The sequence below is a fragment of the Pelodiscus sinensis genome, chromosome 5 (genome assembly GCF_052426305.1).
Source record: "Pelodiscus sinensis isolate ZL-2025 chromosome 5, ASM5242630v1, whole genome shotgun sequence".
Classification (NCBI taxonomy): Eukaryota; Metazoa; Chordata; order Testudines; family Trionychidae; genus Pelodiscus; species Pelodiscus sinensis.
This window is the reverse complement of record NC_143056.1, coordinates 34213615-34235460: the sequence shown is the minus strand read 5'-3', so window position 1 is coordinate 34235460 and position 21846 is coordinate 34213615. Positions and strand designations below refer to the sequence as shown.

The 21846-nt window shown below is 44.3% G+C and overlaps 1 protein-coding gene across 9 annotated transcripts in view; it reads left to right on the top strand.

Annotated features, from left to right (window-relative positions):
- Window positions 1-13593, top strand: part of SPATA7 (spermatogenesis associated 7) — an 87267-nt gene extending 73674 nt beyond the window's left edge. For all 9 annotated transcript variants that reach the window (XM_089778392.1, XM_075926748.2, XM_089778395.1 and 6 more), the window contains 4 exons: window positions 3637-3690; window positions 9934-10011; window positions 12187-12244; window positions 13028-13593. In XM_089778392.1, coding sequence (XP_089634518.1) covers window positions 3637-3690; window positions 9934-10011; window positions 12187-12244; window positions 13028-13507 — 670 coding nt within the window. In that variant the 3' untranslated portion in view covers window positions 13508-13593. The remainder of the gene's footprint in view (window positions 1-3636; window positions 3691-9933; window positions 10012-12186; window positions 12245-13027) is intronic.
- Window positions 13594-21846: the final 8253 nt, after the last annotated feature.

Below are 21846 nucleotides of genomic sequence, written 5' to 3'. Positions count from 1 at the left end.
GATGAATACCAGTTCCACACTCTCTGTAATTGGCTGGTGAAATTCCTTTGTAGAAGAATAGATACTTTTAAATCCATTGTTGAGAGAGGTATGATGTGTGGCTACTGGAAAGTATTTGCGTCACATTGGGGGGTTGTCTGTAGGCAAGGATTGGCCTGTCTCCCAAGACCTGTGAAAGCGAGGGATTGTTTTCCAGGATAGGTTATAGATTGTCAGTGATGTGCTAGAGGGGTTTAAGCTGGGGGCTCTAAGGGAATAGTCAATCAACGTGGTTTTTGTAAGAGAAATCATGCCTCAACAGTCTTCTAGAATTCTTTGAGGTCAACAAAAATGTGGAAAAGGGACTCCAATAGATCTAGTGTACTTAGATTTCCAAAAAGTCTTTGCCAAGATCCCACACCAATGTCTCTTAAGCAAAGTAAGCTGTCATGGGATAAGAGGGAAGATCCTCTCATGGACTGATAACTTGATAAATATAGGAAATACAAGTTAGGAATAAATGGTCAGTTTTCTCCAAGAGTACATACTAGGACTAATTCTGTTCAACATATTCATAAATGATCTGGAAAAAAGGGTAAACAGTGAGGTGGCAAAATTTGCAGATAATACAAAACCATTCAAGATAGTCAAATCCAAAGCAGAGTGAAGATCTTCAAAAGGATTTCACAATAATAGGTGAGTGGCAGATGAAATTCAGTGTCGATGAGGGAAAGTAATGCATATTGGAAAACATAATCCCAACTATACATGCAAAACGATACAGGGTACGTTAGCTGTTGCCACTGTGGAAAGAGATCTTGGAGTCATTGTGGATAGTTCTCTGAAAACATCCACTCAATGGCAGTCAGAAAAGCAAACAATATTTTGGGAATCATTATGAAAGGGATGGAGAATAAAACAGAGAATATCATATTGCCTCTATATAAGCCGTGGTTCACCCATATCTTGAATATTGTGAGCAGATGTGGACACCTCATCTCAAAAAAAGCACTGGAAAAAGTTCTGAAAAGGGCAACAAAAATAATTAGGAGTATGGAATGGCTGCCGTTTGAGAAGAGATTAATAAGACTTGGGCTACGTCTACACTGGCCCCTAATTCCGGAAAAGTCATGCAAAGCAGGTAAGTCAGAATAGGGAAATCCGCCGGGGATTTAAATATCCCCCGCGGATTTAAATAAACATGTCCGCCGCTTTTTTTCCGGCTTGGGGAAAAGCTGGAAAAAAGCGTCTGGACTGGCGCAATCCTCCGGAATAAAGCCCTTTTCCGGAGGATCTCTTATATCTTATTATCTTATATAAGAGATCCCTTTTATCTTATATGAGAGATCCTCCGGAAAAGGGCTTTATTCCGGAGGATCGCGCCAGTCCAGATGCTTTTTTCCGGCTTTTCCCCAAGCCGGAAAAAAAGCGGCGGACATGTTTATTTAAATCCGCGGGGGATATTTAAATCCCCGGCGGATTTCCCTATTCTGACTTACCTGCTTTGCATGACTTTTCCAGAATTAGGGGCCAGTGTAGACGTAGCCTGGGGGTTTTCATCTTGGAAAAAAGACAAGTAATGGAGATATAATAGAGGTCTGTAAAATTATGACCGGTATGGAGAAGGTGAATAAAGAAGATTTATTTACTCCTTTCCATAACGTAAGAACTAGGGGTCGCCAAATGAAATTAATAGGCAGCAGGTTTAAAACAAACAAAAGGAAGTACTTCTTCACACAAAGTCCAAGACTATAACAAAAGAAAAAAGGGCTAAATAAATTCGTGGAGGATAGGTCCATTAATGGCTATTAGCCAACATGGATGAGGATGGTGTCCCGAGCCCAGGGGTGGGCAATATCAGGCCCAGGGGCCAAATCTGGCCTGCTTAGCCTTGCTCTCCAGCCCACGCAACTGATTAACAGGGTGTGCATACTTACAGCTGGCAGCGTGTGTTCAGCTGCCTCTGCCCCCACCTTGCTCTGTCCTGTAGCCAAGCTACTCCCAGGATTCTCTTGCTAAATATGCAGAGGGGAAGGGAGAGAGAAGTGCTGAAGTCAAGGTATCTCCCTATCCCTATATCCCATCTCTAAAGAGCAGGGGTCAGAGAAAGGGAGACACACAGCGGAGCTGCTCCAATCTGAAGCATGGATGATAAGTGACTCGGAGGAGTGCCTGTCTTAAGAGGCAGTGCACTGTTTCTAAGATTTCAGTTCCCATTCTCACTGTCTTACATGCACACTTCCTTCCCACACCCCATTTCTGCAGAACTAGGGGAAGAGAGACAACAGAGCAGGACAGCTTTCCCTGTCTAAGGCAGCACATGGCTTCTCTCAGAAACTTACCCAGCAGCAGCCAACACGCACACTGTCTGTATTACTCTCATACACACCCAGTCTGTGCCACACATGCACAGTCACTGTCATACACACAGTGCCACACACACGCTCCTGTCTCTGTGCCACATACTCTCCCAGTCTCTGTGCCACACACACAATCTGTCACAATCTGTTTTACACACACACACACACACTCTCTTTCTTGCTCTCTCTCTCTCTGTCTCTCTCTGTAGCCTCCAGCCTTACTCCTTCACCCAAGCTACTGCCCCTTCGGGGAGCCTGGAGCTGCCCAGTGACCTCATAACAAAATTCATAAAGTTCCTCTTCTACTCGCCCCTCGCAAATATTATTGTCCACCCCTTCCCTATGCACCGAAAGCTGGAAATGGGTGATGGGATGGCTCACTTGATGATTACCTGTTCTGCTCTTGCCCTCTGGGGCACCTGACATTGGCCACTGTCAGAAGACAGAATACTGGGCTAGATGGATCTTTGGTCTGACCCAGTAAGGCTATTCTTGTGTTCTTATGGTAGAAATGTATGCGTCTCGAGAAGAGATTTTTAAAGAGGCAGGAGTGGTGAATTGGTGGGTAGGCTCTAGAACAGTGTTTTGAGCATATGTGGCTAGGGTTGAGTGGATTTTTTTTCTTGGCACATAGCTTATCACTAATAAATGTATTTTCAGTCAAACAAAACAATGTGCAAATTGGTTTAGAAATTTTGCTATTTTAGAGATTTTTTGAGATGTTTTTAAGGATAGAAAACACCCAAAAACTTTAAAAAAAAAAAAAGGAAAAATGTTATTTTGGATCAAATTAAATATTTAGTTTGACCTGAACAAAAGTTTCCTTGGATTTTTCTGTGTCCATCAAACCAAAAATATCAATTACTTGCTCAGCTGTATATATCCAATGGTATGGAAGAAGCCATGCAGATGTTTAGATTACAAGAAATTAAATGATAGTCTCCTTTCTGTGACAACATGACACATTATTAGCACAGGGGTTCAGTGTTCTATAGCAGACACTTTTGGGTGAGGGCTCTCATGATTTTGGGTTGCTGCAGAAATAGAATGAAATGCAGGGAATTGGAGCAGTTCTCTCTGTAAGCTGAGAGTGTGGGTGGCCACCAGGGATTTAAATGCCACCAGGGATTTAAATGCCAGATGCATGTGTTTCCATTGGTGGTGCACATCTGATGTGCTTTGGTGCATATAATAAACATTTATTCTGCACATGGATGGAAAAAATTAGAGGGAACATTGAACTGGAAGTTTTGTAGGAAATTGCCTAATGCTGTTTTTAATATCTGTTTTTCATTAGCATGACTTCCCTTTTATCTATGGAAACATCATCAATGAGAAAAATCCAGGCTGAGTAAGTATATTTTTGCTTTCTCTTTTACTGGATGAAAGAGTAAAATGGCAACAAATTTAAAGTTACTTTTAAGTTCTTACAAATATAAATTTATATTTGTAATTAAAAGGCATTTAAAGGCAAAAAAGCATCCTTTTAAAATTGGTAGTCAGATAATATTGAGGAGAATGGAAAGGAGGAGAATATGAAAGTACAATTGGGTAGGCCAAAAAAAGCTGAAGAGCAAATACCAAAACACAAAAGGTAATAGCAAAAAATGTTTAAGTACATCAGGAGGAGGAAGCCACTAGATGATCAAAATGCTCAAAGATCACTCAGGGAAGATAGGACCATTGCAGAGAAGCTTAATGAATTCCTTGCATTCAGAGAAGCGGATATGAGTGAAAATTCCACACTAGAGACATTCTTTTATGTGACAGATCTGAAGAAATGTTCCAGACTGAAATGTCAGTAGAGGGTGTTTTGGAACATATTGATAAATTAAAGAGTAATAAGTCATCAGGGCTAGATGGTATCAACCCAGAGTTCTGAAGAAACTCCAGTATGAAATTGCTAAGGTACTGACAGTGGTATATAACTTCTTGCTTAAATCAGTCACTGTACCAGATGACTGGAGGATAACTTATGAAACGCCAATTTTTTTTTAAATGCTCCAGAGACGACCCTGATAAGTACAGGCAGTAAGTCTAACTTCAGTACCAAGCAGATAGGTTGAAAGTATAGTAAAGAACAGTATTATGAGACACACAGATGAATATATGTTGGAGCTGGGCTAAAAGAAAATCATGCTACAACAATATATGAGACTTCGCTGAGGTTGCCAGCAATCATGTGGACAAGGGGGATCCAGTTGGTGCAGCATACTTTCAGAAAACCTTTGACAAGTCCCACACAAAGGCTGTTAAACAAAGTAATCAGCCCTACCTTCCTGGTTTAGTAACTGATTAAAAGACAGGAAATAAAGATCAGGAATAAATTGTCAGATTTCATAAAAGGAAGTAAATTACATGGAAAAGGGGGCAATCGGTTAAGTGGCAAAGTTTGCCCATGATACAGAATTACTCAAGGTAGTTAAGACCAAAGCTGCATGTAAAATTACAAAGGGCTCTTACAAGACTGGGTAACAAAATGGCAGATGAAATTCAAAGTTGATAATTGCAAAGTAATGCACCTTGGAAAACATGCCAACTCTATATACAAAATGGTGGGGGCTAAATTAGCTGTTTCCACTTAGCAAAGAGATCTTGCAGGCATCATGCGTGCTTTTCTGAATTCATTTGCTCAGTGTGTAACTATAGTCAAAAAATTAAACAGAATGTTAGGAACCCATTAAGAAAGAGATAGATAAGACAGAAAATACCACAGTGCCACTATATAAACCCATGATAAGCCAACATCTTGAACACTGCATATATTTCTGGTTGCCCGTCTCCAAAAAGATAATTTAGAATTAGAAAAGGTACAAAAAAGAGCAAGAAAAATGAGGGCGGCTATGGAGCAGCTTCCATAGAAGGAGAGATTTAAACGATCAGGACCGTTCAGCTTAGAAAAGAGATAATTAAGGGGGATATAATAGAGGGCTATAAAGTCATGAGTGGCATGGAGAAAGTGAATAAGGAAATGTTACTTACCCCATCAAATAAAATAAGAACCACTCAATGAAATTACTAGGTACAGGTTGAGCAACCCAAATCCGGGACTCTGGTCTGGCAACATACATGGTCCAGCAGAGCCACGGATATTGCTGGACCAAAGAGCCCCGAAGGCGGGAGTAGTGCCCTGGTGAGCCCTGGTTAGGCCAGGTGACATCTGGGGAGCCCCCACCCTGTGTAAACAGGGCCGAGCAGTATCCCGGGAGCTCCCACTGCACTGGGGAACCCCTGCTTGCAGTGGAGCTGTTGGCAGCTAGGCGGTCCCAGCCAGGAATCGCAGCAAACCCCTGATGGCAGTGGGGTCAGAGTGACCAGGCAGCCTCTGCCAGGGAACCCTGTAGCAGAAGTGGGGCTGGCAGAGGCAGGCAACTGGAAACCCCATCAGCAGTGGGGCCAGCTCTAGCAGCGGGGCAAAGTGGCCGGGCACCCTGGCTGGGGAATGCCTGGCAGCAGTAGAGCCAGCAGCAGCTGGGTGGCTCTAGCCGGGAATCCCCAGGAACAGCAGGGCTAGCAGTGACCAAGCATCCCCGTTGGGAACCTGGAACTCCGTAGGGCAGCAGGATGGGGAGCTGTGCCAGGATAGTATTAGGGGGGCCAGCAGCAGGGCAGGGAGCCCCAAGGGGAAGAGCCTGGGAGAGGAGCAGCCAGTGGGGGAGCACTGACCTTCCCTGGTCCGGCAAACTCCCTTGTCTGGGATAGCTCAGGTCTCAAGGGTGTCCAACCAGGGAGGTCCAACCAGTAGCAGATTTAAAACTAACAAAAATAAGTATTTCTTCACATAATGCACAGTAAACCTGTAGAATTCATTGCCAGCGGACATTGTGAAGGCCAGACATATAACTGGATCAAAAAAAGAATTATATAAGTTCATAGAGAATAGGTCCCTCAATAGATAGGAGTTAAGATGGTCAGGGATACTAACCCATGCTCCAGGTATCCATAGGCTCTGATTCTATGGAAGCTTTGGGGCTGGAGCACCCAGGAGAAAACAACAGCAGCCCCCATATCACCACTTTCCCTTTCCCCCAGTGCCTCCCATCTGCCAGCAGGCCCCACTGTTCAGCCCTTTCCCCTTTCCCTCCCACTTGCTGCAGTTAGCCATTTTGGGTATGGCTAGACTACAAGTTTTTGTTGGAAAAAGGTACGCAAAATGGGCTCCGCATTTTGCATACTGTTTTCCGATTCTTTTGTCAGAAGAGGCTTTTCCAACCTTTGGCCCATCTAGATTGGGCCAAATGTCAGGAAAACACCCTCTTTCGGAAGTCCCTTTCTTGCTCATAGAATGAGGAATATGGGGCTTCCAAAAGAGCACGTTTGCTCTTCCGCAAAAAAAAAAGCTGAAGAGCAAACGTGTTCCCTGGATGTGGCAGAGTTTTTTTGTGATACCTCTGGTATACTGAGAAATCCCCTCAGTCTAGCCATACCCTTTGTGGTAGGAAGGAAGGAAGCTGGGGGAAGGGAAGAAGCAAGGATGTGGTGTATTCGGGGAAGAGACAGAACTGGGTGGTAAGGGATGGAGCAGGATGGGAAGAAATGGCATGGTGGTGATGCAGGGTGTGACCTTGAAGGAAAGGGTGTAGTGGGGACAAGACCTAGAGCAGAGCCAGGGGTTAAGCACCTGGAAAGTCAGCACCTGTGCAGGAATCCCTAACACACTGACTGCCAGAAATTGGACCTAAACAACAGATAATGGGGTCACTAGGTAATTGCCCTATTGTGTTTCATTCCCTCTGAGGCATCTGGCACTAGTCACTATTAGAAGATTATATACTGGCTAGAAAAATGATTGGTTTGAGATATGGGTTGGACTTCCCTGATCCAGCACTCGGGACCTGAGCTGTCCCGGACCAGCGAGTTAGACGGACCGGGGGAGTCAGTGCTAACAGATGTTGCCAGACCAGAGAGTCCTGGATTTAAGAGGGTCACCTGTACACAGAGCTGCCTGCCCCCCTCCTCACTGCTGCCATGTCAGGGCAAGGGGGCAGGCATGACCTGGAGCTCCCTTCAAACACTGGCTCCAGCCTGCCCTTTCTCCACGCTGCTGCCTCTTACACAGATACAGAGGCACCAGCACAGGCAGGGTGGGGAGTTCTGTGTGTAACTATGAAGGTTAACTAATGAGCTCAAGCTAACCAGTTAACCATGTACACTTTTACACTTTCACATCCCTAGTCTGAACAGAACTGCAAACTTTTGAAGGTTTTCCCAGCCAGATCGATTGGCATCACCACTACTTTAAGGAATGTTTGCCAAAGAGCTTCACAGCATCTCCGTACTCTTCAAGGCATTTGTGATGTTGAACTCCCATAATACAAGCAATTCATTTCAGATATATCACTTGTTTATTGAAAGGAAATTTTACAGCACATTACATCAGTATATTTTTGAGTTGATGCTTGATTAATTCTATGTATTTCTTAATAACAGCTGCTTGCACTTGCCAGTGAACCCTTATCTAAAAAATTTCATAGCATAGGTACTACTAAAACCTTTGCCTGTTAGCACTGAAAGAATGGTGAACGTCCTCATCAGGGTGTCATTTTTTTTCTGTATCTTGCTGCATCTACGATGAAAATCAGTTACTGTTATTATTTTTTACTTGGATTACCATGGTGATTAGGAACTTTGGTCATGGTGCAGGATCAACTGTGCTGGGTGCTAGAGAGTTTCATTCTCTGATTCTCCTGCAATAGCTGAATGTTCAACATTTGGGTTGCAAACACTGCAGAGGAATGTTTCTATCTCGCTAAAGAGCAGTTTTCATTGAAAGTTAAAAAGAAAGGACCAGAATGAGTGAAGTTGGCTCAGAAAAGTGTAAGTCACTTCTACCTGTACCAGCAATGCATTGCCAAAACAGGGAGGTGTTATCTTGAAGTAAGGGAGGCTTTCAATTAAAACACTGCTTTCCCACCAGAGCGTGGCAACCGAAGTTATAGTCATATTCCCTAGCCCCTGTGGAAGTTGTTGAATCAGACCATTATGCTGTATCATGTTTCCTCCCTCTACCTGAAGAGCACTACCCATTAGTGCTGGTCCCTTCCAGATATCACAGCACAAAGCAGGTTGTGATCTGTGTCAACTCTCCTGCAGTACTGCCACCTCAGGTGTTCTGGACTATTTTATACAAGAACAGGAAGTTAACATAAAGCTTGACAATTTTGCCCTGAAATCCTAAGGTAACATTTCTGTAGATATCATCATAATTTATACAGAGCTTATTTTTGTTCATCCTAAATAAGTAACAGAGGGGTAGCCGTGTTAGTCTGAATCTGCAAAAGTGGTGAGGAGTCCTGTGGCACCTTATAGACTAACTGAAGTGTTGGAGCATAAGCTTTCGTGGGCAAAGACCCACTTCATCAGATGCATACCATGAATCTGACGAAGTGGGTCTTTGCCCACGAAAGCTTATGCTCCAACACTTCAGTTAGTCTATAAGGTGCTACAGAACTCCTCGCCCCTAAATAAGTAACTGCGTCCTACTAGCCACCTCTTTGAAACAAGACGCTAAGTTGGTGCAAGACCACGGTAATTTCTCTTAGCACAGGGGTGGGCAATAATTTTTGACCAGGGGGGTCACTTCAGAAAATTTTTTAGTGGCCCCAAGCTGCCCCAGAAGGTGCATGGCCTCAGGCAGAAGGAGCAGGGCCAGGACACTTCCCTGCTTCCCCACCCACAGACCCTGATTGGTCTGTGGGTAGGGGAGTCCATGAAGTCTTTGCACCCTGCCCAGAGAGAACCACCAGCTATTCAGAACAGTGGCAGTTCCCTCTAGGTGCCTGTGCCTCTGGTGGTGGGAGGAGACTTTGCGTGCCCCCCCTCACTCCCAGATCAATCAGGGCTTATCTAGACTACACTAAAGTGTCGAAAGAGGATATGCAAATTCCGTGGGAATTTGCATATCTTCTTCTGATTTCACTTTTGAAAGCAGCAAACCCCCTTCCCCTTGTCGAAAAGCTGCGTAAACCTCATTTTTTGAGGAAGAGCAGCTTTTCGACGGGGGGGGGGGGGGGGCGCCGAAAAAGCCGCGTCTAAACAGTACTTTCACTAAAGCTCTGCTTTTGAAAGTGAAATCGGAAGAAGATATGCAAATTCCCACTGAATTTGCATATCCTCTTTCAACACTTTAGTGTAGTCTAAATAAACCCTCAAGGCTTGGTTACGGGGAGAGCATGCAAAGTCGTCCCTGGCCTGCAAGTCTGTCCCTGAGCAGCAGCTGGCAGTTAATTCTAAGTGCTGAGTTCCTTGCAGGGCGGGAGGAGACTTCACATGCTCCCTCTGTCACCAAGCCAATCAGTGCCTGGGTATGAGAGGAGCACGCAAAGTTTCCTCCTGCCCTGCCCCCATCCTGCAATATCTCATGCTCCTTGCAGGGCAGGGCAGGCAGAGACTTTGCATACTTTCCCTCATCCCCAGGCCTTGTTTGGCCTTTGGATGGGGGGAGTGGCAGGATCAACCCACTTGGTGGGCCAGATCCAGCTTGCAGAAGAACTTTTGCACACCCCTGCCTTAGCAGGTAGAGCTTCTTGCTCTGTTGTGTGACAGAGGTGTATACCTTTAACCATTCATACTGGATTTTCTGTTCTCTGTGCAGAGAAGAAGAGCTTCAGTATTTGAGTTTCATTGAAGATGTAACAGATGAAATTCTGAAGCTTGGATTATTTTCCAACAGGTTAGATATCTTTGTTTTAAAGTGTGTTTGGACTGTGCTCAGAACAGACTGGATTTTGTAAACAGTGTGGAATGCAGCATCTCTGACCCTGGTGACATTTTTTTAAAATTACATTTTAGCATTTAATCTCCTATTAAATACACCTCCAAAACATAGCTTTCCTTTGCTTTCGTTCTCTCTCCTTTCCTTTTGTTCCTGTTGTAGATCTCTTTTTATACTCCTCCATCTCTTGTCACTCTTCCTCTATCAGAGAGAAATGGAAGGGACCATTATAATCAACTGGCTGAACTCCTATATACCACAAAGCAGGGGTGGAGAACCTAAGACCCAGGGAGTCCCTGACTTGTTTGGATCCTGCCCCATTGGGGAGCACACCCTGATACTCCAAGTCTTCGTTCCCCCTGCCATTCCTTGAAGCCCACAAAATCTATTAGCCTGGTCCTCCAAGGCTCTGGAGTGTGAGGGGAATGTGTAGAATGTCTTTCTCTTTCTCAGTTGGGGGCTGCCTCAGGGAGGGTTTACTTTTTTTTTTTTTTTGCTTCTCACTTGAGTGCAGCCCCCAACTGATTCTACCATATCCCTTGGAAAGCTGTTCCAATGGTTATTCACCCTTACCATTAAATTCATTCCCTGCACTGAATTCTCTTCCTTCTGTCGAATTTTTTCTCATCCCCAATAACTGGCCCTTCCTCTTACTCCATTTCCTTTTTTTCCAATCCTTTCTTTCTCCCATTCTCACTAATTCTTTTTTCTTTCTGTTCTCTGTCTGCTTCTTCATCTCCCCCTCACCCTTTCTCATAATCCAGTTCCCTTCATGCACATTCTCCATCCTTCTATTCCACTTTCTCCTTGCCTCCCCCCCCCCCCCCCACTTCAAATCAAATGGAGCAGAGGGGCACAGCCCATACCAGTCATGGTACTGACAGAGGTGCCCTAGCAGCATCTCCTTCCTGGCTCTTTCCTTGCATTTTCTTCTCCCTAGTCTCTGACGAACAGACCAGAGATTCTTTCTCTGGGTATGTCTACACTGCCCTCCTAGTTCGAACTAGGAGGGTAACGTAGGCATACCGCACTTGCAAATGAAGCCCGGGATTTGAATTTCCCGGGCTTCATTTGCATAAGCGGGGAGCCGCCATTTTTAAAACCCCGCTGGTTCGAACCCCGTGCAGCGCAGCTACACGGGGCACGAACTAGGTAGTTTGAACTAGGCCTCCTAGTTCGAACTACCGTTACTCCTCATTTCACGAGGAGTAACGGTAGTTCGAACTAGGAAACCTAGTTCAAACTACCTAGTTCGTGCCCCGTGTAGCCGCGCTGCACGGGGTTCGAACCAGTGGGGTTTTAAAAATAGCAGCTCCCCGCTTATGCAAATGAAGCCCGGGAAATTCAAATCCCGGGCTTCATTTGCAATTGAGGTATGCCTACGTTACCCCGCTAGTTCGAACTAGCGGGGTAGTGTAGACATACCCTCAGTGTCATCCCTGTAGGCCATGAGGACTTTTAGGGCCTGAGAGATCTTCTCTCACTTACTATTTTCCCTCTAATCTTTTTCATCCATTTGTAGAATAATTTTTGTTATGTGCACTGAGTCATACATGGATGCGCACCACCAGTAGAAACATATGCTGCTGGCTGTGTGCACTGTGGGCTCTCTGCTAATAAGCTGGGCAGCATTTGAATCTCTGATGGGTGACTGCCCAAATGCTCAGCTTACAGGGAACACTGCTCCCTTGCCATAGTGAGTGATTGAAGCTGGGTTTTGTCTCTTCCCCTACCCCATGCCCGGGAGAGGGGGTCTGCTGGGAATAACTGATTATACTTGTATATCTTGCACATCAGCAGCCACGATGGAGAAGAGTTATGGGATTGTGAATGCTTCAACCTGTGGCAACCACTCACTCTGCCTGAGCTTAAACTGGCTAACGGAGAGCAAGGGTACCTCAGTCAGCCCTATGACATGGCCTGGCCCACAGAGCAAATGTCTAGTAGCATGTAGACACAGTGTGGGCCTCTTTGTGACATAGTATAATGAAAGCAATCTGATTATTTCTCCTTGGTATATGCCTGAAGACTCTGGAGCTTGGGTTCTTTACTCATCTAGGATTGTTTGGGACACAGTATCTTTCTCCTCCAAATAATGACATGCCTGAGCCTTATTTATGTATCTATTTTTAGGGTTTTGGAGAGATTGTTTGAGCGTCATGTAGAGCAAAACAAGCATCGTTTGAATGAGGTATGTCCTTTTTCCCAGTGGAGTCTGTAAATGTTCTCAGTCTAAGGGTGTGTCTAGACTACCTAGTTTTGTCGACAAAAGTGGACTTTTGTTGACAAAACTATACCAGCATCTACACTACCGCTGAGTTCTGTCGACATAACGTCGACAGAACTCAGCAGTTTTGTCGACGCTGGTATACCTCATTTTACGAGGCATAACACCTTCTGTCGACAGAACTCTGTCGACAGAAGGTGTTATTGCCTGTAACACTGCGTCCAGACTACGGAGTTCTGTCGACAAAGCAGCTTGCTTTGTCGACAGAACTCAATGTGTCTGGATGCTCTTTGTCGACGGAAGTTTTGTCGACAGTATCTGTCGACAAAACTTCCGTCGACAAAACGCGGTAGTCTAGACGTACCCTTAGTGACTTCAGAGAGACTTTAAAAGTGCTGCAGATGCAGTAACTCTCAGTATAGAACCACCTTTTGTCAGCAGTACAGGTAGGAAATGTGACTTGTCCAGATCACCCACATCATGAAAGCTTTCACATACTAGGTAGTCATTTCAGCAACTTGAGGATTGTTTGATGCAAGGTAATTGTAAGAATAATAAAGTTACTTCATTTTATGCATCCTGTATTTCCTTAAAAATAACTACATAGAATATGCTAATTTGGAAAAAAAAATTAATACAGTCAGCTATTTAGACTGAGATTTGTTACAGATCTGGTCTTAATACTGCAAGCAGCTGGGCTGTGGGTTGTAAGTGATTAAGAACCTTATTTCTTCCCTTAAATTCTAGAATAAAATGCGCCACCTACTGGATCTCCTTAAAGTTGACCTGGGCTGCAATACATCGAAATCTGAGAGAGTCAATGGAGGCACAGAAGTGATTGACCCATTTGATCCAGAAAGATTTGAGACCTTGGACCAGCTCCAATTTTCCTGCAAAAATTGGAAACAAAATAAGACTACAAAAAGTGAAGAATTCCTTAAAGCCATGGATTTATTAACAAGTGAAACCAAACTAAAATCCCCCTTACACAATGAAACTTCAAATCAGATGCATGACAAGGATATCTTTTCAAAAGATCTAACTGAAGTGGTAAGTGTTGGAACAGATCCTTATTCTTCAGTGAAGTCTGAAGAAGCCCCTGATATTTCATACACATTTGAGCCAACACTGAACTCAACCACATGTGACAGTGACTTTGAATCAAATAAGGAACTTGATGATCTTGAGGAAAACTTTGCAGAGGCCCTTCAAATTTCCTCTATATAGAGTAGTAGACAAGACCTAGCTGCGGAACAGAGCAGTAGATGTCTGCGAAGAGCTGACATTTGTTAAATAAATGCTAGTGAATAGTTCATTTGACCTTTCCCTTTCTTCTTTGGACGCTGCTATAACCTCTCCAGCAGAAGTACAAGTATTATAAATCAGGCTTTAATTGATCCAAGTACTAATATACACCCCTCATGCCTCAAATGCCATTGGTAAAAAAAAGAGTTTATATATTTCATCTAAATGTATAATTTGGAAGTAACTGCTGAAAGTGCTAAAATTAGAGGTATATATTTTTAGAATTATTTGAAATGTAATAATAAGTTATATTATTTATTCTTTGTATTTATAATAAATGAGAGCAATAACTGCAATGTTTAAAGTAAAGTTGTGATACAATACACTTTTGCCACCAAAAACTAATATCACAGCTTAAGCAGTTACTGAACATTTAAGTATTACTTTACAGGAAGAATTCAAGTTTGAGCACCATAAAAAAACCAAGACAGAATAATCTATGTACATATATAGTGACAATCTGAACATTGAGCATTTCTCTGTTCAGTGACTGGTCACTAGGTGATGATCAGTCCTCCTGTATTCATCACCAGATATTTTCTACCCTTTCTCTAACTACTGTAGAAAGCAATGAGACTTCTTTCATAACAGCATCTCTGAGTTTTCACTTAACTCTCTGCCGTCTTGCTTGGCTGAGAAAAAATATCTTTTGCTAACTGCTGCAATTGCCTGGGTTTCTTGGTACATTGTTTTATGTTCATGACAGTTTATATTTTAAGAGGGTAGAGATTTTGCAAGTTTTCAAACTGCACAACATTAAAATGTGCAGCCCGATCCCCTGCACTGAGGAAACCCTTGATTTAAAATGCATATATTTTTGTTTTAATAAATTGATAAGAGTTAGGCCTTCATTCAAGACCAGGAATGTTAATCTAAAACATCAGACATCATGTAGAAAATGTAAAGAAGGTAAGTTTTCATTTAATTCTTTATTTATTGTAGTACATATGAAATGTATTGCACTGACAAGTTGAGAGACTGAAGTTCTTTGTTTATCCATAGTACAGTTAGAGCCTGAACAATGGCTCAGCAAACTTCATGCTATAGCTCAGGAGTGGACAATAATTTTTGATGGGGGGAGCACCCCAAGAAATTGGCAAGTAGACAAATGCCACATTCTTCCATGATATTAATGGAGGAAGTGTGGTATCTGGGATGAAGGGTGGTGCAGAAAGGAGCTTGGGGTAGGGATTGGGGTGTAGGAGCGGGTGTGGGTCTGGGAGGGAGTTTGGGTGAAGGAGGTGGTTGTGGCCTGGGGCACGGTATGAGTGTAAGAGAGGATTTTGACCTGATGTGTAGAAGGGCACACAGGGGGTTGGGTTGTGACATAGGGTATGGCATTGGAGTGCAAGATCTGGTTGGGAATATGGGTGCAGGAGTGGGGGTGCAGAGGGTTTAGGATGTGATCTGGAACAGGAGGGGGGCAGAGGGTTGGTGGGATGGAGAGGGTAGGATCCCAGGTGCAGGCTCTGTGGCAGTCACAACCTCTACCATTAAGATTATAAAGGCATGTCTACACTATGCAGAAGATCAAAGTTGCCACGGTTGATCTTTTAGGGTTCAGTTTAGCAGGTCTAGTATAGACTCACTAGATTAAAATCAAAAGACACCGGTACTTCTGCTGCTCACAAGAAGTAAGGGAAAACAAACCTTCCTAGTGTAGACAGCCTCAGTCAGATCCTTCCTGTGCCTGATGTGGAGCATGGCTCTGAACCCACGTCTCTGGAGACGGCTGTGAGAGAGCCTGGAGTGTTGCTCTCTTAATTTCTCCCATTGAAGCTGTTCTACTTTGCATAAATAGCATAGGGGGGACTTGAACATGGGTCTCCAGCATGCCAGGAGCAGTTCCTAATTACCAAGCTAGCTCTAGTTATACCTATGCTTACTCAGCCCTACCTCCTACCATGACCATTTAAATGAGTGATACAAAGTAAAACAGCTTCAGCAGGAGGTATCCCATAGCTCAGTGATTAGGGCCTGCTATGGTTTTAAAGTTTTAAATCCTTGCCCCACGTTAGGCAGAGTGGAGAATTGGAGTTGGGGCTCCCACGTCCAGGGTGAGCAACATAACCATTGGGCTAGATGTTATGAGAAAGAGGTTCTGCCTCAGTTTTTTGGAAGAAAGGATTGACCTGGCACTGGAACACCAGGAGAGAGTTCACAGCTGTGAATCCTGCACGGGGCTTGCCCCGTAAGTCCCTTTGAGCAGCAGGGCTTAGGACTCAATCCCTTTCCTCAGCATTCCCTACTGGCTACTCGCTGCTGAGAGCTGGCTTTTCTGGATCCCATTCTTAGGCATCTTACTCTCCTGGGTGCCCAACTTGAGCCTGTGGTTTCCATCAGATGGCAGGGAGCCTGAGCACAGCATCACAATATTTACTATTAGAGGGTATGTCTACACTACCCTGCTAGTTCGAACTAGGAGGGTAATGTAGGCATACCGCACTTGCAAATGAAGCCCGGGATTTGAATTTCCCGGGCTTCATTTGCATAAGCGGGGAGCCGCCATTTTTAAAACCCCGCTGGTTCGAACCCCATGCAGCGCAGCTACACGGGGCACGAACTAGGTAGTTCGAACTAGGCTTCCTAGTTCGAACTACCGTTACTCCTCATTTCACGAGTTACTCCTCATTCAAATCCCGGGCTTCATTTGCAAGTGCGGTATACCTACATTACCCTCCTAGTTCGAACTAGGAGGGTAGTGTAGACATACCCTAAGACCTTTTATGGAGCTAGCCCTCAGGCTGTCTACCCGAAGCCGTTCTCTTGCCCACTCTCAGGCCAGAGTGGGGTGAGAATGCTGAAGGAGTAGAACACCCTGCCCCTATGGAGTAGGTATGACAGTGACCTCGCTTACTGTTTACAAAGTTGTGCACATAGCCTCCAGTAGAGTCCTCCGCTGGAAAGATGGAGAGTGTGACATGAGCCCTTGAGAATGGCAATAAGGGCTAGAATAATTGAGTAGAGAGGTATCTGAGACAAACAAAACAATCCCCAGCTAGGCAACCCACTGAGCTATGTGAACACAAACTCTCAGAGGGCAGCATGAGACTGATCCATTACACACGATCCTGTGCAGTCTTCCCAGGAATTTAACACAATAAAGAATGCCGGGCTGCCCTTCCAGTGTCTGTGCTACTACACATTTCAGCACTCACAGTAGATCGCGGTGGGCAAACCTTTTGGCCTGAGGGCCTCAATGGGTATGAAAATTGTGTGGAGGACTGGGAGAGGTTGTGTCAGTCTCTATTTCATGTCCAACTGCCCCAGCCCCTGGCCCCCCCAGAACCTCTGACCCCTATCTAGTCACCCCTGCTCCCCGCCCATTAACTGCACCACCCAGAGCATTGAGGCTGGAGGTGCAGCAACAGGCACTGGGGCGCTGATGGTTTAGAAGATGGGGGACAGAAGAGGAGGGGGTCAGGGACTAGCCACTTCTGCTCACCCAGATGCTGGGCTGACTTCTCCCAGCAAGGCTGTCCCGACCCCACTTCCCAGTGGGAGCTTGGAGGCTGAACTGAAGCATCTGACAGGCAGCATGTGTCCTATGGACTGCAGTTTGCTTTCCTCTGCTGTCGGTAGAAGCAAGTTGGTTCCAGAAGATCAATCACACAGCACAGGATTAATCTAACTATACTGTCCTCTACATATGCATACATATGAGAAATTAAATTCATCATAGTAAGGTATCAAGTCATCCTGTCACCAACAGAGCACATTCACAGAGCCAGCTAACTCTTCAGCAAGGATCAAGTTTAAAGACAACATCTGGCTTACGCTTTATTCGCTTTTTATAGGTCAGAAATATAGGTGCTACAGATAATAAAGGGCTATATACTGGCTATTTGGCTTCCGTGAGGCAGGGTGCATATATCTCAGTAGCCAATGACACGTTGTAGCAGGGCATGCCCGGTCTGCTTCAGACCCTGCAGCTGCCTCAGTTTCCCCATATTCCCCAGGACCTCTCCCTTTTGAGGCATTAACATCAAGTTTAGAACCCCACTGCCCTTCCTAGCCAGTGCACACCCTTGGTACAGTGTTCTTACTCCTCCAGCCCTAAGTGTTTCATCTTAGATGGTTTCTGCTGCCTGCATGTCTATCAGGCCTTCTGGCATGTAACTCAGATTAAACTTCCTCACTGGATTTTTCCAGGAAAAAGGAATATATTCCATGAAGGGTCTCCTCCGCTTACCTTAGGCTGCCCTCATACCTCCTATTATCTTAGTTACAATCTCCCTGTCATGTAGCTCTTGTATTTATTCCCTCCAACTGGGGAAATGGGCTAAGCCTGGTGAAGGTGAGTCTGAGCCCCAATTCCCTACTCACCCTGGGACACACTGACAGCAAAAAGCCAACTGCAGAACAAGCAAACCAGGTGTTTTATGATGTATGAATGGGACAACCTAACCCCAAAGCTGTCCGCTGATACAGATCAGTAATGGGCTTCCTCTGCAGCAAGGCCAACTCAGGTTAGATGTTAGGAAAACTCCGAAACACTAAGGATGGTTAAACTCTAGAATAACTTCCAGGGGGAGTTGCAGACCCCTCCTCATTGGAGGTTTTTAAGAACAAGTTGGACAAGCAGCTGTCAGGGAGGGTCTGAGTTTATGTGGTCCTGCCTCAGTGCAGGGGGCTGGACTTGATGATTTCTTGAGGTCCCTTCCAGCCTCACTTTGCTGTCATTCCATACTCAGTATAATCAGAATCACTTCTAGCTGAATGTTCACCAATTCCATTTAGCACATTTTCTACAGTTTCTCTGCAGGCTAACAGAGAATGTAACTTACCCTCACTGCTGTTTACCTTCTAATATTTGAGGGCTAACAGTATGCTGTAGAACAAGTAAAATAATCTCTGTTCATGAAAATAGGCTTATATGGAACATTCATTTTTCCAGCTTGATGGCACAAATACACTTGGAGAGCCAGAGTCATCTTTGGCAGAACTCCTAACTTGCTGACACTAGGGATGAATTTCTTTTAGACAGTGACCACACTTCAGTGATACATAAATATTAAATAACCCACACACTCACCATATTTTCTGTTTTATGCAGCTTGTTTCCACAATTCACCAAATCATTACATCTGATACCAGTTGTATGGATTTGTATACCCCATATGCCTGATTCAGCTATGGAAGATCTAGCTCCCTCTGCACTCTGATTCAAATCAACGATTGGGAAGAAGACAAACACGTCATTTACAATCAACATGTTTTTATTTTAATGCTAAAAGGCATATACAGCTGCACTTGGCTGCTTTTTCCTATTACATTTTTATCTTGATTGCCTGAAAAATATAATCCATTCTCTGCTCTGTACCATGCAGGGAACTGATGTGCCTGTTTGGATCATGTATTGTTTCTAGCATACATTGTTGCAGCCTGGAAAAAGTAATTAGGAAAAAAATGTTACTTTCTATGTAGCTGCAGTTGATAGAGGATTGTTCTAGCGATGGAGGGTGAATTCTTGGAACCAAGACATTCTCAATTAAGCCAGAAGCCTTGTTTTCATAGGCAAAAAAAGTTATGTTTTTTTCAAATATGTTAGCTCTATCGAGGTCACTTAACATGTTTGAAAAGTCTCCTGAAGGTGCATGTTCAGTGGCTGTGGTTTAGCCTGCGCTTCACACACTTTAGCCTGCATCTTGAGGGCACTTGACTGAAAAACGCATGTTAAGCTACGTATGACTGGCACAAGCAGGCTGAACCCCCAAAACCAGACCAGCACAACGTAGGTTTATATCTCAGCTTTGCTTACTTCCTGTCAGAGTGGAGTCCCCAGTGCATGATGGGAATAGACTCTCCCTCACATGCCCTTTGTGCAACAGCAGGAAGTCCACAATGGAATCAACAATTGTGGGGAAGAGGAGGAGCAGCTGCTCTGGCATACTCGGGATACAACCTCTGTGATCCTAGCTCTTGGGAAGCTGTGCAGGTGAGTCTGAAATACCCTTCCAAAGAGAGGCTCTCCTCCTGAAGGAATCAGGTGCCCTCAGCCAGCTGTGGGCTCTGTATGAAGTTTGTGGCATTTGCTTGATTTGGCTGAGACACCCTTATTGGCCCATTCACCTGGAGGGGCCCCGGTCTTTCCCTCCTTTCAGTGGGTTTAAATCCACCTAAAACGGAAGCATAAAAGCAACCAAATGTCTAGTCACACTGTTTATTTTACTGATTGTTCTAGAAGTCCTTGTCACTGTAGCAGAGGAGTTGATACTATGAGGAGCAGAACATTTCAGCAACTTAATTAAAAATAAGTATGATATGCAAATGAGGTAAAGGATTTTCATTAAATATAAAAATTGAGGCACTGCATCATTTGCATAAAATCCAGATTCCTGAACCATAGCTTTATAGGTCCATCAGTCAGTATTTCTCAAAACTAAAAGAGTTAACTAAAAATTCAGTGACTTACACTCGAGCAATCTAGAATGATGTGGACCTGTAGCCCTCAAAAGAGGTCTGATTTTGTAAAATCTAACGTCATTCATTATATCTAGAAATGCAGAGATCAAGTCACTGAAGAATGGATGGACATATTTCTCTCTCAACAAAGTGCAGCAAATTAGCAGCTGGTATCTGAAAGCCCAAAAAAGCTCCCATAAATCTAACTAAAACTAGATTCTGCTGACAACTGACTCACTGAAGTAAAGCACTAAAGCATTTGTCTATTACAGGCTTACATTTCAATTATATGCGGTGCAGGAATAGCTTTGTAGGCGATTGAGTGTTTATAGAGGCCAACACACAAGGTTTCTTTGTAGGTACTTATCCCTAGAAAAATTCTTACATTGCATCTGAAGAGAAGCATGTCTGGGTTTTTTTCTTGGAAGGATTTGATGTTTAAATATATGTAAAGGCATGTGACTGTCACTTTAGAAATGCCAAAAATAAAATAATAATCTGAACTAAGCAGCCTAGATTGACAAACTAGACAGCAAGTCCTGCAAGTCTTTCCTAGTAGTTTTGTTTATTAGAGTAGATACCTTAAATCCGTAGAATAAGCAGAGCTGTAAATAATCCTGGTTTGGTATGTCTGGCATGACAGATGTTTGGTTTAAATTTAGGTGTCTGTCTGGGGTCTTGTCATGCAGCTCAGTTTTGGAGCTGTTGTGACTACCCAGAAATGGGACAGGAGAATTTTTCTTAGCTCTGCTACATATAATCTCCTGCATTTATGTTGTGCCCTTTCATCCCTGAGTGCTTGACAAGCTATAGGTCTAGCCTGATGACCTTACCCAGACAAAACTCTTACTAATGCTCTCAATAAAGGACATGGACTCTCTAATGTTTTTCCTACTCTCCACCACTATATGGCACAGAGAGAGAAAGAAATCTCAAGATAAATGGCCACCGCACACTACTGACAAGTCAGTATGCTGCTCTCTGTACTGTCTTTCCTATGAATATAGAGTCCTGCCCAAGATCATTGTCCCAATTTCCAAGCCCATGTGGAACTGGTCATAGCTACTGCAGCTGTGGCCAGCTGTGGTGGTTATATACTACTACCAGGATTCTCAAACTTCATTGCACTGAGTCCATGTTCCCCTTCTGACTACAAACATTGCTACATGGCCCCAGATTGAGGACCAAATCCTGAGCCCATTTGGGTGGGAGACAGGGGAAGCCAAAGCCCAAAGGCATCAGTCCTAGATAGGGGACCTTTAGTCTGAGCCCCAATGCCCTCAGGCTTCAGCTTCAGCCCCGGGTTGTGGGGCTCAGGCTTTGGCCCCAGCAAGACTAAGCCTGCTCTGGTGTCCTCATTAAAATGGAGTCGCAATCCACTTTGGCTTTGGGGCCTCCCTTATGGCTAACCGTCAGGCCACTCCTGAAGCAGTTTGTGTGGTTGTTCCCAGGGCCTGAGCTGGTGGCCCCAAGGTCAGCCAAACTGGCCACTGCAGAAGTTGCAGTAAGTAATGGACGCCATTGCCTTCACGACAATCAGGGACCCTTGTTTATAAGTAGTTACATGCACCACCTGCCTTGTGTGAAGAGGCAAACCAGAGCGGCATTCTGGGAGAAGGTGTATGGGGTCTACAGGGTTGGTAGTACTTGTTCTAGACGTTAGGCAGCTTTCAGGAGGGGATGGGGATGATGTACAAGGTTCTCATCTTGTGAGTGTGTCCAGTGGCCCCAAGACATCAACATTGCCTTGACTTTGTTCACACCAAAGGCTTTAATTATCCAGGGAGTCAATGGCTAGATGAGTGTCCCAGATGGGTGCTCGACGGGTGCTCTGACACTCGCATATTCTTTAACCT